This window comes from Pygocentrus nattereri, chromosome 16 (genome assembly GCF_015220715.1).
Source record: "Pygocentrus nattereri isolate fPygNat1 chromosome 16, fPygNat1.pri, whole genome shotgun sequence".
Taxonomy (NCBI): domain Eukaryota; kingdom Metazoa; phylum Chordata; class Actinopteri; order Characiformes; family Serrasalmidae; genus Pygocentrus; species Pygocentrus nattereri.
Window position 1 is genome coordinate 3,094,638 of NC_051226.1, and position 16,457 is coordinate 3,111,094.

The 16,457-nt window shown below is 41.8% G+C and overlaps 1 protein-coding gene across 2 annotated transcripts in view; it reads left to right on the forward strand.

Annotated features, from left to right (window-relative positions):
• The window catches only part of oatx (organic anion transporter X), a 35,513-nt gene that overhangs the window by 5,088 nt on the left and 13,968 nt on the right, over positions 1-16,457 (forward strand). For both annotated transcript variants that reach the window (XR_005131655.1, XM_017719565.2), the window contains exons 2-6: positions 4,793-4,896; positions 8,022-8,176; positions 11,400-11,568; positions 12,331-12,454; positions 13,420-13,535. Coding sequence is in view for 1 of the 2 variants with exons in the window: in XM_017719565.2 (XP_017575054.1) it covers positions 4,793-4,896; positions 8,022-8,176; positions 11,400-11,568; positions 12,331-12,454; positions 13,420-13,535 (668 nt within the window). In the remaining variant the exon portion in view is untranslated. The remainder of the gene's footprint in view (positions 1-4,792; positions 4,897-8,021; positions 8,177-11,399; positions 11,569-12,330; positions 12,455-13,419; positions 13,536-16,457) is intronic.

Genomic DNA, 16,457 nt, shown 5'->3' on the forward strand with positions numbered 1-16,457 from the left:
GGGCAGACTGGTTCCAGATGATAGAAAGGCAGCAGGAACTCAAATAACCAACCAGAATCTCTGAGGAACGTTTCCAACACCTTGTTGAAAGTCTGACACAGTTCTGAAGACAAAAGGGGGTCCAACCTTTTACGAGCAGGGTGAACCTAATAAAGTGGCAGATGAGTGTATATAATTAAATTTTTTATGTTTTAAGAAACATTATCTGCCAATACAGTGAGATAATCTGACTTACTTAAGTCAACAAACATCTAGAAATATGTTAAACAATCTTATAATAATCTTACAACAATGTCAGCACTTAAATATTAATATATTTCCTAGATTTAGGATAATTTCACTTGACAATGTTCCATTTTTTCAGCGTATGTTCTCTTTCCATTGATTTTCCAAAGAAATCCATGCATAGTCGTCAACTTTGCTGCTCAACATGACCCCCACTGACCAGATGTTCTTCAGGTGGTGAACCTTTGCCACGTGCTCTGATGTGTTTGTTCTAGGAGAAGTATCTCAGGTGGTTCCTCGTGGAGCTGACTGGGAGAACACTGAGACTGGGGAACACAGGGGCTGATCTGAAGAAGATGGCTGGCTGCTAGTGCTTCACAGTCTCAGATTAAAGCAGGGTTTAAAAGTTTGGAGGATAAAGGGCAGAGGAGTAAATGTAGTTTGGTCAGCAGTTCAGAACAGTGAACCGGAGCCCTGTGTTCTGCCCACCGCGGATCTCCAGCCCAGATAATCGGCCTCCTGTGCTCACAGTGCACATCCCCACTGAGACAGCTGTCCTGATAAAACAAAACATTCTCCTTTAAAGTCATTGGCCTGTAAAATAATAATAATAAAAAGACAAAATTTACACATTTCTCTTTCTCCAAGAGCACACACTTAAAAAGAGGGTTCTTCAAGGGTTCTTTAGTAAAGGAAATGGTTCTATATACAACCATGAACTCTCAAAGATTAAAGGGCTCTTTGCATCATGAAAGGGTTCTTCAGATTCATGGAGAAAGTGCTGTATGTGGTTCTATACAGAACGTTTTTGAAATGGGTTCTACTGTAAATAGCACCAAAAAGGTTCTATTGTTATAAGCTTGACATAAAAACACTTGCAGAACCTTTTTCAGAAAGACTCTATTTAGAACCAGCTACAGCACATTTCCCATCTATCTGAAGAACCCTTTTGAAAAGGGTTCTATATAGCACCAAAAAAAGAGTTCTTTTGTTGTTGCAAGCTTCACATCGAAACAGTAGCAGAACCCTTTTTGGTGCTACATAGAACAAGGCATTTGTCCACTTTTATAACTACATCTATCACGGTTAGCCTACACTCCTAAAAAAGATGGTTCTTCAAGGGTTCTTTAGCAAAGAAAATGGTTCTGCATAGAACCATGAGCACTTAAACCTTTTGTATGATTACAGGGTTCTTTGTGTCATGAAAAGGTTCTTGAGACTGATGGAAAATGTGCATAAATGTGATTGTTCTACATAGAACCTTTTTGAAAAGGGTTCTATATGGCACCCAAGAGGGTTCTTCTATTGTTACAAGCTTGACATTGTGATAATAGAAGAGCCCTTTTCAATAAGGCTCTGTGTAGAACAGCACATTCTCCATCAATTTGAAGAACCCTTTCATGATGAAAAGAACCCTGTAATCATGCAAAAGGTTCTTTGAGTGTTCATGGTTCTACATAGAAATGCTTTCTTTACTAAAGAACCCTTGAAGAACCATCTTTTTTAAGAGTGTAGCTACACTCCTTCATGTGTCATGTTAAGGTTCTCTGGTTTCGTAGTAATGTTAACATAGTAAAGTAAAACAGCATACAGTACCCTCACTGGTCATTTGAGGTTCTAGACGCAAACGCTGACTTAAGAGTGTTTGCTAGTCTAAACGCCCCTGTTAGAAAATCCAGCATAGACCAGAGAAACCATCATATCGCTGTTGTTGGAAGGAAACCTCGTCTCTCCAAAACAGTAACTTTACAGGAGAAGGAAAAAACCTACTTTACTTTTAATGGAAGTCTATGGAACCAGACGTCTTTCCAAGTCATTTTGGGCCGTTTCTTCTTGTCCATTCATCATAAAAGTTATACACAATATTAAAAGGAGCAGGTATTTTCGAATTATGTCAAAATCTGAAAAATGACAAAAATTGAGATATGAGGTTTTGTTCCCATAGCAGCAACGTGTTGTGTTTTGATGCTGGTCAGCCACCAAGGAAGCTGACATGCTGATGACCAGCAAAAGCAGCATATCACTGCTGTTGGACCAAAACCTCGTATCTCCATTCTTGCTGTTTTGTACTTTGTTACTGAATCTGAAAAAGCCGGCTGCTCTTTACAGCACGCTAAAATGTATATATACCATGTATATCTTGGTTTGTCCATCTGAATTTCCATGACCAAACTGTAAGGCAAGTTATTCAGTAACTGCATGAAATACATGCAAATTAATTAATTAATTAATTTATTTATTTGTTTATCACAACATGCTCACAATTTACAGCTGAAAGCCAAAAATCTCCGCCGCTCTTTGTGTTGTTCTCTAAAAGTGATGTTTCCAGAGCAGATCACTGAAGAGACGCCGTCTGTTTATAGTTTAGAGCCCAGATTTGGGGAAAAACGGCTCGACTTTCAGTAGAAAAACAAAGTTCAGCTTCTTTTATTATAAGGGTTTAAAATGACATCACCGTCTATTAGACTGGAGAGAAGAGCTACAGCCTCACACGACGCCCAGCTTCTGAATGGAGCTTATGGAGTATGAACGTTATGAAGAACATGACCAGGTGCGGTTTGGACCCACCGGTGGTCCCGAGGAGCTGAAGAGGTTAATATATCTAACATTTTGAGACGGTTGCGCACTTAGTATTAGATTATCAGGCTCGTTTCTAGACATTATTTACTTGCTTTAGATAATGGTATTGAGTAAGATTCTCAGTATACTGGCAGGTAATTTTGCTGGTTTCGAGCACATTTCTCAAAACAAGCTAAATTATTACCATCCCATTAGCGGTTAGCAGTTAGCATTTTCTGTTATGCTATGGTGATGCTAATGCTACTGTAGTCATAACTCAGTTAAATCTTGAATTCAGTGAAGGATGATTTGCTCCTCCAAAAAGATCCAAGGTTTTTCTTTTCTTGGCTACTTGAATACCAAAAAATTCCACTAGGAAGCCAAATTCACTAACAGGTTGAAAGTAAAAGTGTAATGATTTAGGCATAATGCTAACTGGTGGGATATACATCCGTCAGGCAGAACATCATGACCACCTCTTTGTTTCTACGCCCATTGTCCAGTTTATCACCTCCTCTTACTGTATAACAGACAGACAGACAGACAGAGTTATTTGAATATTTATTACTGTAAGTATTAAAGTATTAAAACTGACCTATTCTGCATAATTCAGGGGCCGAGACTGATTCAGAGGGTTTGGTGTGAAACAGTTCAGACGTCTTTACAGTGGTGGTGATGGGAACCAGGCGTCGCCATGGCTACAACACAGATATAGACACTTCATTTACCATCCAGAACCACCAGAGAACCTACACGAGTTCAGTCAACCTTTCAAATTCAACAAGAAAATCTCTGCTGAGTAAAAGCAGAACAAGTAGATCCATTAAGAATGCACTTAAAAAACCACATTTCCCAGCATTCCTTGTAGTCATGTCAGGGTTCAAACTGTGGCCAAGGTCTTTGGGAGTTCCACTGGTGGGTTATCTATGAGGTGGGTGGGTTATCACCCCTGAAGTTTATTTTCTGAGGATAAGTGGGTCAGAGTCCTTTAACCTCATCTCTGTATGAATGGAACTTATCTCATAGCACAGATTCAACAACCTAGTTCAAGAAGACACATTGGCAATGTAGGTCAAACTGCCCAGCCTACCTTTCCTCAGTTAAGTAACTGAAACACACCGATCAGGCAGAACATCATGACCACCTCGTTTCTACACTCACTGTCCACTTTATCAGCTCCACTTACTGTATAGCTGCACTCTGTAGTTCTACAGTTACAGACTGTAGTCCATCTGTTTCTCTGATACTCTGTTACCCTGTTCTTCAGTGGTCAGGACCCCCATGGACCCTCACAGAGCAGGTACTATTTGGGTGGTGGGTCATTCTCAGCACTGCAGTAACACTGACCTGGTGATGGTGTGTTAGTGTGTGTTGTGCTGGTCTGAGTGGATCAGACACAGCAGTGCTGCTGGAGTTTTTAAACACCTCAGTGTCGCTGCTGGACTGAGAACAGTCCACCAAACAAAAATACCGAGCCAACAGCGTCCTGTGACCACTGATGAAGGACTAGAGGATGACCAGCACAGACTGTGCAGCAGCAGATGAGCTGTCGTCTCTGACTTTACATCTACAAGGTGGACCGGCTAGGTAGGAGTGTCTAATGGAGTGGACACAGTGTTTAAAAACTCCAGCAGCACAGTGTTACTGCAGTGCTGAGAAAAGAGGTGGAAAATTCAGGACCAGAAAGTATAAATCCTTTCCAGGATTTTGTTCCAACTGCCTGGACAGCTCTGTTGGTGGATTGATCTACATAGAGAAGCCAGGACGTTGGAACAAAATCCTGGGAAGGATTTTTACTTTCTGCACCTGAATTTTCCACATCTGGCTGAGAATTATCCATCACCCAAGTAATACCGGCTCTGTGAGGGTGCATGGGGGTCCTGACCGCTGAAGAACAGGGTATTTCAGACCCTGACTGGATTTGGAGTAACAGTAGGGAGAAACTGGGGAATTATCGTTTTAGAGAGGGCACACTGAAGCTGACGTTGATGTTGTTTCTCTCCATCAGTGGGATTTGGTATGTAAACTACGGCCACTGAAGCAGATGAGCCAAACCATCTACATGGGCGGAGTGCTGACGGGTGCCATTATATTTGGAGGCCTTTCAGACAGGTGAGCAAAGAAACTCTCCAAGGATTTACAGTTACATTTTGTTTCCATCCTGTATGGACAAGTTAGAGTCTTAGAGTCATAAAACCGTGTGAATATCAGGTTCAGCTCAGTTTTGTCAGTGTCTTCCAGATGAAGCTGAATGTGGTTTAGTTCCACTCGGTCTCAGCGTTTCACAGCACATCTTGTTTGCTGAATTGTATTCGGTTCTTTTCTGACTGATTCTGGTTTATTTAGATGTTTGGTTGCCGACCGAAAAGCTCGCTTAGGATTAACAACAGGTTACCTCATGTGTTTGGAGGTTGATGTTGTCCTGCGGTCACCAGTGGTGGACTTCAGTTAAAGTAAAGACCCCCAAGGTAAAATATTCCTCCTGTAAAAGTAGACGTTCCTCCCTTTAGACCTCCACTTGAGTAAAAGTACTAAAGTATTTCCCTTCAAATGTACTTAAGTATAAAGTAAAAGTACTAAAAGAGTAATTCTGGCTCTAATTAATCAAGTCATTTGGGTGAAAATGCTCTTCTACTGTTACAACCTTGCCATTGTGACTAAAGAAGAACCCTTTTGGGTGCTATATAGAACCCTTTCTAAGACCCCTTTAATCACGCAAAGGGTTCATGGTTCTATATAGAACCATTTTCTTTAATAAGAACCCTTAAAGACAGTCAGTTTAGCTTGTTTTCAGATATTTCACTATAAGTTGCATCCATTCCTGCACATATGAATATACTCAGAAACGTTTATTTGAATAGTGTTTCTTTGGTGAACGAGAGGAAACGGAAGTCTGTAAATCAAATATGGATGCCTCTATTTACTGCATATGTAACATTATTATTAGGTTCTCCCATTTTGACCAGGTTCGCTCTTTATTTGTGCTGATTAACTAGTGCAGAATGGATTAACATTTTCTAAATATCTGCTGGGCTTTATTCTGATCCACAGTTAATACGTCCATCAAATTACCTGCAAAGAATTTTTTAGCTTACACAAACACGTCGATAGTTTAAGAAACATACTGTATCTGTATTTTAATGGGCTATTCTAGTGTAAAAGGTCTGTTTCAGCATTCTACTGTTTTTTATTTACTATAAGTCTATAGAGAAAAAGAGAAAACAGCATAGTGAGGGTACTTGGCTAACAATATGCAAGGATGTGCAAATTATTTAAACCCTCTATTTTATTGAAACTTCTTCAAAGACATCATATCAAAAGTTGAAACTTATACAATAAATTGTATTTTTTTTCAAAATATATGTCCATTTTGAATTTGATGCCAACGGCATGTTCCAAAAAAGCTGGGACGAGGGCAACAAAAGGCTGGAAAAGTTATGCAATGCTGGTGGTTCATTGGCAACAGGTCAATAACATAAGTGGGTATAAAATGAGCGTCTCAGAGAGGCGGAGTCTTTCAGAAGTAAAGATGAGCAGGGGTTCACCACTCTGTGAAAGAGTGCACCATCAAATAGAGCAACAATTCAAGAAGAACGTTCCTCACCATAAAACAGCAAAGAGCTTCTGCTTTTCATCGTCTACGGTGCAGAATATCATTAAAGACTCAGAGAATCTGGAGAAATCTCTGTCTGTGAGGGACGAGGCTGAACACCAGTATCTGCTGGCCATGATCTTTGGGCCCTCAGGCAGCACTGCATTAAAAACAGACATGATTCTGTAGTGGAAATCACTGCATGGGCTCAGAAACACTTCTGAAAACCACTGTCTGTGAACACAGTTCATCACTGCATCCACAAACGCTGTTAAACTCTAAAACACAAAGAAGAACCCAAATATAAACAGGATCCAGAAACGCTGCCACCTACTCTGGGCCTGAGCTCTTTTAAAATGGATTGAGGGGAAGCAGAAAAGTGTCTTGTTGTCCGCCAAAACAACCTTTGAAATTCTTTAGGAAATCATGGACACTGTGTCCTCCAGGCTGAAGACCCCTCAGCTTGTTATCAGTGCTCAGTTCTAAAGCCAGTATTCACGATGGTTTAGGGGGCATTAGTGCTCATGGCCTGGGTGACCTGCTCATCTGTGAAGGCTCCATTAAAGCTGAATGATATACACATGTTTTATCAACATCTGCTGCCATCCAGACGACGTCTTTTTCAGGGAAGGTCTTGATTATTTCAGCAAGACGATGTCAAACCACATTCTGCCTGTATTACAGCAGCACTGCTCCATATAAAAAGAGTCCGGGTGTTAAACTGACCTGCCTGCAGTCCAGACCGGTCACCACTGAGAACATTTGGCACATTATGAAGAGAAAAATATGAAAAATATTTTCCTTTGTCATAAAGGAAAAATTAGGTGGTGGTGGTGGTGTGTTAGTGTGTGTTGTGCTGGAGTGAGTGGATCAGACGCAGCCGTGCTGTCGGAGTTTTTAAACACTGTGTCCACTCACTGTCCACTATGTTACACTCTCCTACCTTGTCAGTCCATTCGTAGAGGTAAAATCGGAGACCTTTAGGTCCTTCATCAGTGGTCACAGGACGCTGCCCACAGGACGCTGCCCACAGAACCCTGTTGGCTGGATATTTTTGGTTGGTGGACTTTTCTCAGTCCAGCAGCGACACTGAGGTGTTAAAAACTCCAGCAGCACTGCTGTGTCTGATCCACTTATACCAGCACAACACACACTAACACACCACCACCACCACATCAGTGTTACTGCAGTGCTGAGAATGACCACCACCCAAATAGTACCTGCTCTGTGAGGGTCCATGGGGGTCCTGACCACTGAAGATCAGGGTAAGAGTATGAGTACTTAGCAAAAACTGAGAGAAACCCAAATAACATCCATGGTAGAACAAAACAGTGACCATCTCAGCATCAGCAACACTTCTCTGTGCAAGCAGACCCTCCTTCACTGCCAGCTTCAGTCGTTTGTTCCTTAGCTTGGCCACGAACACCAGGCGTATTTCACACAGAGTCAACAGGTATCGGATGTTATTACCTTTTTTAATGAGTACGAGTAAACGAGCACAGTATCGATCCAATACCTGATACCAGTTTCAGTATTGATGTATCGCTGTTATACGACACTCAGAAAGAAATCATGATCATTTGGATAAGAATGTTTATCCCTCCTTCCAGAAGTTCCATGGTTCTCTCTGTTTCTCTTTCTGAAGATTTGGACGGAAGGCTTTGCTGATCTGGTCATATTTCCAGCTGGCCGTGTTGGGCTGCTTCACGGCTCTGTCTCCGTCCTATCTGGCCTACTGTATTTTCCGCTTCCTGACTGGCATGTCCGTTTCCGGGATCATCCTAAATGCCGTCTCGCTCAGTGAGTATCGCCCAGTTTATTCTCATGATCTCACTAGAACTGGAGGGCAGAACATACTGACAACACCACATGAAACATAACTCTGTAACACAACTGTACATCAGTCGCAACCCAAATGTTAAGACGAGCCATTTTTTACCTTTCAATAAAAATCAGACCTCCTTGGGAGCCACAACATTTAATATCTGTTTTAAATATGTCTCAGTATGTGCTAATGTCCTAGTGCGGGCTAAAAAATATAATATAAACAAAAGCACAGACTCACTTTGCTCTGCTTTAATCTTTAGCTCAGCTCCAGCTGCTTTTCTCAGGGGCAGTCGTGGGCTGAAGGTTAGGGAACCAGCCCTGTGACTGGTAGGTTGCCGGTTTGATCCCCTTGGCTGACAGTCCATGGCTGAAGAGCCCTTGAGCAAGACACCTAACCCCCAATTGCTCCCCGGGCGCCATGGATAGGGCTGACCACTGCCCCCTAGTGTGTGTGTGTGCATGTATGTGGGTGTTTCACTGCACGGATGGGTTAAATGCAGAGGTCTAATTTCACAATGTGCAAAACACAGAGACAAAAAAGTCGCGAAGATGAAGTCAGTTTCTCATTCGAACTGTCCCGGTCCACCTTAAATGGTGGCTGAGGTGCCAGAATGTAACTGCGGCACCATTTAAGGTGGAATGGGAAAATTTGAACGAGAAACTGACTTCATCTTTGTGACTTTTTAGTGCTTGACGGTTTTTTGCTGCTGATTAAACGTATCAGGAAACCAGCTGGAGAGTTTCTAAACACAAATAAGTCGTCTCCAAATTATCGATGTCCATTTTAAATCTCTCTCTTTGCCATTTCGTAGCTACTAGCTGGGCGAGACTGTTGTCTGTGTTGCTATGGTGACCAGCCGTCTGCGCTGATCTTCAGGGTTAAAGGGTGAATCAGCAGTTCTACATTAACTCCAGCGTTTAAGACCATTTACTGTTAAACTGTGTTGAAGGATCAGCAGAGCTTTATTTACTGTAGAGGAGGATTATTTTATTATTACCTACTGATCTGATTCAGCTGTGGAGCGAGGGTTAAAAAGATATTTCAGACTTTAAACTGATCTTGGACTTCAAACTAAAATCCTGTTACTTTGAGTGACCCGATACTTTTATTATGCTTATTTTATTACAGCGAATGATTCAACGTTGCATTTTGTCACTATCAACACAATCATAACACCAATCAAACCTCCAAATGTTTCAGTAGTGAATGTTTCAGTAGTGAATGTTTCAGTAGAGACAGTTTTTGCTCATTTTGAGCTCAAACACAGCCAATACACGACCAGCAAACAGCTTTGAAGACTTTGAATAATATTTTCATTAAAACACAAACATTTGCTTAATTGTACAAAATCTGTGTTTCGGTTGTGACAGTTTTTAATGTTCCTCACTGATTTTCAGACTTTGGGACACATTTACTACAAAACAATGAGATCTAACTGCTCACCATGTGGCAAAGAGGGACAGGGATGCAGCCTCACTTCCTGCTCTTAAAATAAGGCTCCGCCTACAGACTAAAACTCTGCTTCATCACTGACATAAAAACATTGGACAGCATTTTTTTTTTCTTTTTTCATTTCAATTAATCTCATAATAAATCTAACTGTCACCTCACAATAGAAATTACCCTATAAATTATGGCTTTGTATATATCTCTAGTAATGCCTTGGGTTTAAATAGATTATTATTTTTAAATAGTTTTTACTGTGGGACACAGTTTGAACTAATTCAGTAGAATGGGCCAAATAGCCTTTTACTCTTTCAGCCACATAACCCAAAATATGCCCCAAAATATGCCCCAAAATATGCCCCAAAATATGCCCTGCAATTGCACCCAAAAGTAGCCAGCAAAGCTAGTCCAGCTTCCTCAACACTGCCCTGAAACTTCAGGAGGGCTCAGTGAAGTTTAGCCTAACATCTTTCTTAACTGCACAGAAACCCTAAACATAAATTCAGCTTTACTGTAACCCAGCCTGACCCACGAGTCGTGCATGACCTTGTAGGTTAGGTAGATGTCAAAGCACTAGTTATATGCTAATATCTTGGGCTGACATGCCACTAATGATACAACAGTGAACCTGGACCTGTAGCTCATTATCAGTGGTGGACAGTAACTGAGTATCTGAGTAAATGTAATTAGTTTCTGTACTTTAGTATTTTTGGTGTATCTGTACTGAAGTTTCTCCGTTCTGGGCGACTTTTTCCTTTCACTCCACTACATTTCAGAGTCTAATATCCGACTTTTTCCTCCTACATTTTGAGAAATCTGTCGTTCCTTTTGGTTTCTGTGTGTATAAAAACGTAACATGTCAAAACGAAAGAAGCGCAAAGCCAGAGCACCAATCAGGGCCCAGCGGTCACTTTGTTTAGAGCTGGTTTTGACCTGTTGGTCATACCGACCCAGTGCAGCACGCGGTTCAACGTCAGCGCAGCAGCGTAAAACTTTGGGAGAGTCTGTTCAACATAAATGATGAACTAACCTAACTTTGTGTAAATAGAGCTCAATATAGAAATATGTCCACATATGCAGTCGAGACTGACGCGGCTTTTTTCTGAATTTCTACAAACACCATTTCATTTTATAGTAAATGAGTTTGGGCTGGTTTATGTTTATGAACAGACGCCTACAGATCAACATAGTAAAGGAGCTCATCTGTGATCCTGAGTTTAAAGCCAGTTTTTATTCAACTTAAACTTGGAACTAAGTTGTAAATAAATCTGAAACTGAAACTCTGCTTGTGTGTAAAAAGTGATTTCAGAGCCACTCGGTTCTCCCTGATGGAAACTGTTTACCTTCAGTGTTTTGTGCTTCTGATCATTTTAATAGACGTCAGCGTCACTAATTAATGACGTTCTATTAAAAGACTGGTTTACCAAGAGAGACGCTGGAGGACTTTCACCTGAAATGAGTTCATGAAGCCAGTCTGGTTATAAAAATGATAACAGGACCAGATCAGAGCCAGAATTCCTCTTTTAGTACTTTTACTTTATACTTAAGTACATTTGAAGGGAAATACTTTAGTACTTTTACTCAAGTGGAGGTCTAAAGGGAGGAACTTCTACTTTTACTGGAGGAATATTTTACCTTGGGGGTCTCTGCTTTAACTCAGGTACATGCTTTGTGTACTTCATCCTTCACTGCTTAATGTATCTGTTTATCCTAAATGGTCATTTCAGTAAGTGAGTCATGTGTTTGCAGAGGTTGAATGGATCCCCACCAAAGCCCGGACTCTGGTGGGCACCATCTCCTCCTTCTTCTTCACCTTTGGACAGATGATCCTGGCTGGAGTGGCCTACAGTCTAAAGGACTGGCGCAAGCTCCACGTGGCTGTCTGCGCTCCACACTTCATCTTCTTCATCTACAGCTGGTGAGAACCCGAGAATTACATCAGCATGGAATTGTAGGCTCTGAACGGTTTTCATTTTCATGAAAAAACAGTGAAATATTACTAATTATTAGTAAAAACAATTACTGACGTTCATTAACTACAGAGTTATTCTGTATCTATTTTAAATAATTTAGCATCTACTGTAGATTATTGAGCAACTGCAGCACTCAAAACCTAAAAAAATGGTTCTTCAAAAGTTCTTTAGGAAATGGAATAGTTCTATTTAGAACCATGACTTATAATTAGAACCATTTTATGCTTAAGTGGTTCTCTGCATGCTGAAATGGTTCTTCAGATTGATGGAGAATGTGTTGTATATGGTTCTATATAGAACCAAAAAGGGTTCTTCTGTTGTTTACAAGCTTGACATTATAAGAGCAGAAGGTTTTTTTGGTGCTATACAGAACCATTTCACCATGCAATAGCACACGTGATTCTAACCATTCTCTTTAATAAAGAACTCTTGATGAACCATGTTTTGTAAGAGTATGAATTATTCATATGTACCATTAATTATGCCATAACTGCTGTGAACTTTTTCAGTACTCATGTTAAGTTTTCAGTATATATTGTGAATTGTTCACTAACCATTGTGAATTAGTCCTTATCTACTATAAATAATTTAGTATTTACTATGAATTTTATATATATAAATAATATTAAATGAAACATTCAGTATCTACTATGAATTATTGAGTATCTACTATGTGTAATTCAGTAAAGTATTAAGGCTGTGTTTAGGTGGTATTCTGAATCTGCCCGCTGGCTGGTGTTGACCGGTCGGTCAGATGAAGCGCTGAAGCAGCTTCACCGCGTCGCCAAGATCAACGGCCGACCGGAGATGGCGGAGAAAATCACCCTGGAGGTTTGGAGCTCAGTGCCTTCACACGCTGACGATGATTTCTTTGAATTCAACATGATTTTTAATTCTTGAACAGAATAAACTGACCAGTTTCAATATGTACTTTTACCAATAATTGGGAAAGGAAAACCGTCTGTTACAACCGAGGACAGCTCGTTCTAAAACAGAAGAAACACAAGAGAAGTGAAGGGACCAGACCAGAATTAGAGCTTTAACCCAAAAGGTGGATTTATTAAAGCTCACAAAACATCCAAATAAAAATCAGGCACACAGACAGGGCCCAGACAATTTGAGGCCTAAGAGGAGCCAACAGTGACGCTGCCAAAGGCAAAAACCTTAATCTAAGCTAGAGTTAGTCTAAACACACAAGTACAAATGGGGCTCCCGCCTGCTAACCTGGTGTATCTGTACTCTGACAGCTACGTGATGTAAATGTATAAGGCGCCTCAACCTTACCTGTCGGGCTCCTCAGGTGGGTGTAGGGTTGGATGCATATAATACTAAGCCATGCGCACTGTTAGAGATGGCAAATCAAACGTTCCACAAGGAATGACGAAGACAAAAGCACAGAACAAACACATGGCAGTGGTGGCAGCACCAAGGGAGCCAGAGGCACTCACAGCATAGGCCCTGCTTCCTGTGTGAGCTCTGGCCATCATCTTGGTAGTGACTGCAGGTTATAGAGCCCATTGCTCTTCCCATGAAGGTCAGGTGGACTATCAACCTGCAGGAACAAAGGCACACACATAGAGAACATACCCAGCACCCAGACAGTGCCAGACCTGCATGTAACACTGTCGAAACATTAACTGTGCAAGCAATAAGAACTTTTTCGAGAGCCTTTAGGGCGTATAACCATTTCACTGGTTTAGATAAAGCTGATAAAGCAGTGCCGAGAAAGCTGTGATGGTATGGAGGACATAAAGCTGCAGCAGCGTCGGTGAATCAATTGTTTTGTTTGTGTTTAGGTTCTTCAGGCACACATGCAGAAAGAAGTTCAGTCCAGTAAGACGATGTACACGGCGTATGACCTGCTGCGCACTTCAGTGATGAGGAAAATCTCCATGTGCCTCATGGTGGTTTGGTAGGAATCCTCCCGGTCTTAAAGCGATCACGTTTAGTCCTACAGACTTGATTATGTGGCTTCTGAACCAGAATCCGAATCAAAATCTTTATCCGTCTAGTACCAGGTGTGCAAGGAATTTCTCGAGGTCAGCATAAAATGAAATCCAATAAAATGAGTACAGAAAAAGACGCGTTATATATGAACCTGAACCAGAAACACAAAATACATGGGGTACAAACAGACTGCAAGTAAAAGGATGTGCAATGGGAGGTTAGGGGTAGGAATCTCTAGGCACCTCACGATTCGATTACGAATCTGATTACTCCATCTCAATGATGGAGTACAGAGGCAGATCTTTGACGATAAACGTTGAGATAGAGCTTGTAATTCGCCTCTGAGTTGGGGGGAATCTTTGACATCGCTTGCTCTGGTTGGCAGCAACTGCAACCAGATGGAAAACAGGTGGAAACATGTAATATGGTTTCTTTTATGTTTCTGCAATCTCCTACTGCCTATACAGCTCTGCACCACTCCCCCATGCTAGACCTTGAGGGTGGTGGGCCCACATGGTCTCCCCACATTGCCTCTTCAGGCTGAGCCCGGGCGGTCATCTGGGATTCTCTGCTTTCCCAACTGCTACCGCGACCCTATCTGGACTAAGCGGTTAACGATGATGTTTCCAAAATATTTTAGTTTAGTGTGACACAGCTTGCATATAGTGTGGCTCTTGTCCAGCCCCCCCCAAACATTTGGAGACAAAAGGACTTATTTGCATGTATAAGCACTGCAGTTGGTTTCCTGGTACGTTAAACCTGCAACCAGAGACTATCAAACACTAAAAAGTCGCAAAGATGAAGTCGCTTCTGTTTCTAATTCTCACGTTCCACCTTTGAACAAGAAGCGACTTCAGTCTCGTAAAACAGCCGAACGCCGAGAGACATTTTACAATAAGCTGCTCTACTTTTGAAGAAAAGTGTCCTGGCGGAGACGGGAGGAAAGCGGCTGTAGCTGAAGCTTAAAGCAGAGGAAAAGTAGGCCTGTCTTTTCATTTATATTGTTTAGCCTATACTAGGATGTCCGCACAAACTGAGACATACTGGACATTAAATGTTGTGGCTCCCAAGGTGGTTTGATTTTTGTTGAAAGGACAAAACGTCTCTTCTTAACATTTGTGTTGCGACTCCTGACCTAACCTGGCTTTTAACGCAGAGCCGGTCAGATTTCTGGATCGTCCAGCTTTTTTGTTATGTTCACGTCACAGACTGTCCAGGTGCTGCACTTCCGCACTTCCAGGTTTCCGCCTTTTACGTTCTGTCAACTTTAGCTATGATATAAATTCAATATTTATAAAACCGATTTAACATTTGTGAATCGATTCAGAAACGTCCACGTCCACATCTCTATGCATCTAAGAATTAACCCCCCCACTAAGTACAGATATAATCAAGTACTAGAGTACACATAGTACAGTATTTACATCTAAGAGAACTGAGCAGATATAAAGATAGACAGACAGACGGATAGACAGACAGACGGACGGATGGATAGACAGATACAGACCAAAAGTCTGTATGGTTGGTCAGATACAGACCAAAAGTGTTCGGTCGTCTACCTTCACACGCATAATAACTTGAGTGACATCCCATTCTTTATATGATCCCATATGATGTTGGCCCACCCTTTGCAGCTATAACAGCTTCAACTCTTCCACAACAGTTAGGAGTGTGGTTATGGGAATTTTTGACCGTTCTTCCAGAAGTGCATTTGTGAGGTGCAGTCATGTTGGAACGGGAAGGTGCCGTCCCCAAACTGTTCCCACAAAGTTGGGAGCGTGAAATTGTCAAAATCTGAAGCATTAAGAGTTCCTTTCACTGGAACCAAGGGGCCGAGCCCAACTCCTGAAAAACAACCCCACACCATGATCCCCCCTCCACCAAACTTTACACTCGGCACAATACAGTCAGACAAGTACCGTCTCCTGGCAACTCAGCCATGAAGTGTCAGACCACGTAAAGTTACAGAATGAGTTCTGAGGAGCATAGAGCATAAAAGACACCAACACTCTGCTGACCAATAACTGCAGAGTTCAAACTGACTCTGGCATCAACATCAGCACAAAAACCATGCCAGGAACTTCATAGCAGGGTTTCTATGGCTGAGCAGCTGCATGAAGCCTTGCATCACCAAACACAATACCAAGCATCGGATGGAGTGGAGTAAAGCGCCGCCACTGGACTCTGGAGTGACCAATCATCTTCTCTGTCTGGTTTGGGGAATGCCAGGAGAACGTTACCTGCTTGATTGCACTGTGCCAGCTGTAAAGTTTGGTAGAGGAGGGATAATGATATGGGGCTGTTTTTCAGGGGTCGGCCTAGAACCCTTAGTTCCAATAAAGGGAAATCTAAATGCTTCGGCACCATGACAGTTTGTGGAAGAACCTTTTCGGTTCCAGCATGACTGAGCCCCAGTGCGCAAAACAGCTCTGTAAAGGCCTGGCTGGAGTAGTTAGGTGTGGAAGAACTTGACTGGCCCTCACAGAACCCTGACCTCAACCCCATTCAACACCTTTATGATGATTGCAAGCCAGGCTCTCAATGCTCTTCTGGATGAATATGCAGAATTTCCCACAGACACTCCAAAACCTTTCCAGAAGATTCCCAGAAGAGTGGAAGCTGTTAGAGCTGCAAAGGGGGACCAACTCCATATTAATGCCTATGGATTTAGATTGGGATTCGTAAAAGCTCCGTTAGGTGTGATGTGTAGGTGTCCCAATACTTTTATACTCCCTGTAGTGTAAATGAATTGTTCTGCAGTATGTGTAGATGTACAGGCAGTGGCAGTGCATAGCAATATGACTGTAGAGATGCAGTAATGTCCAGCTGGTGCTCACTGGTCAGTGAGCCTGTCCTGTGAGTGGCTCGAAGTTCAATAATGTCCCAG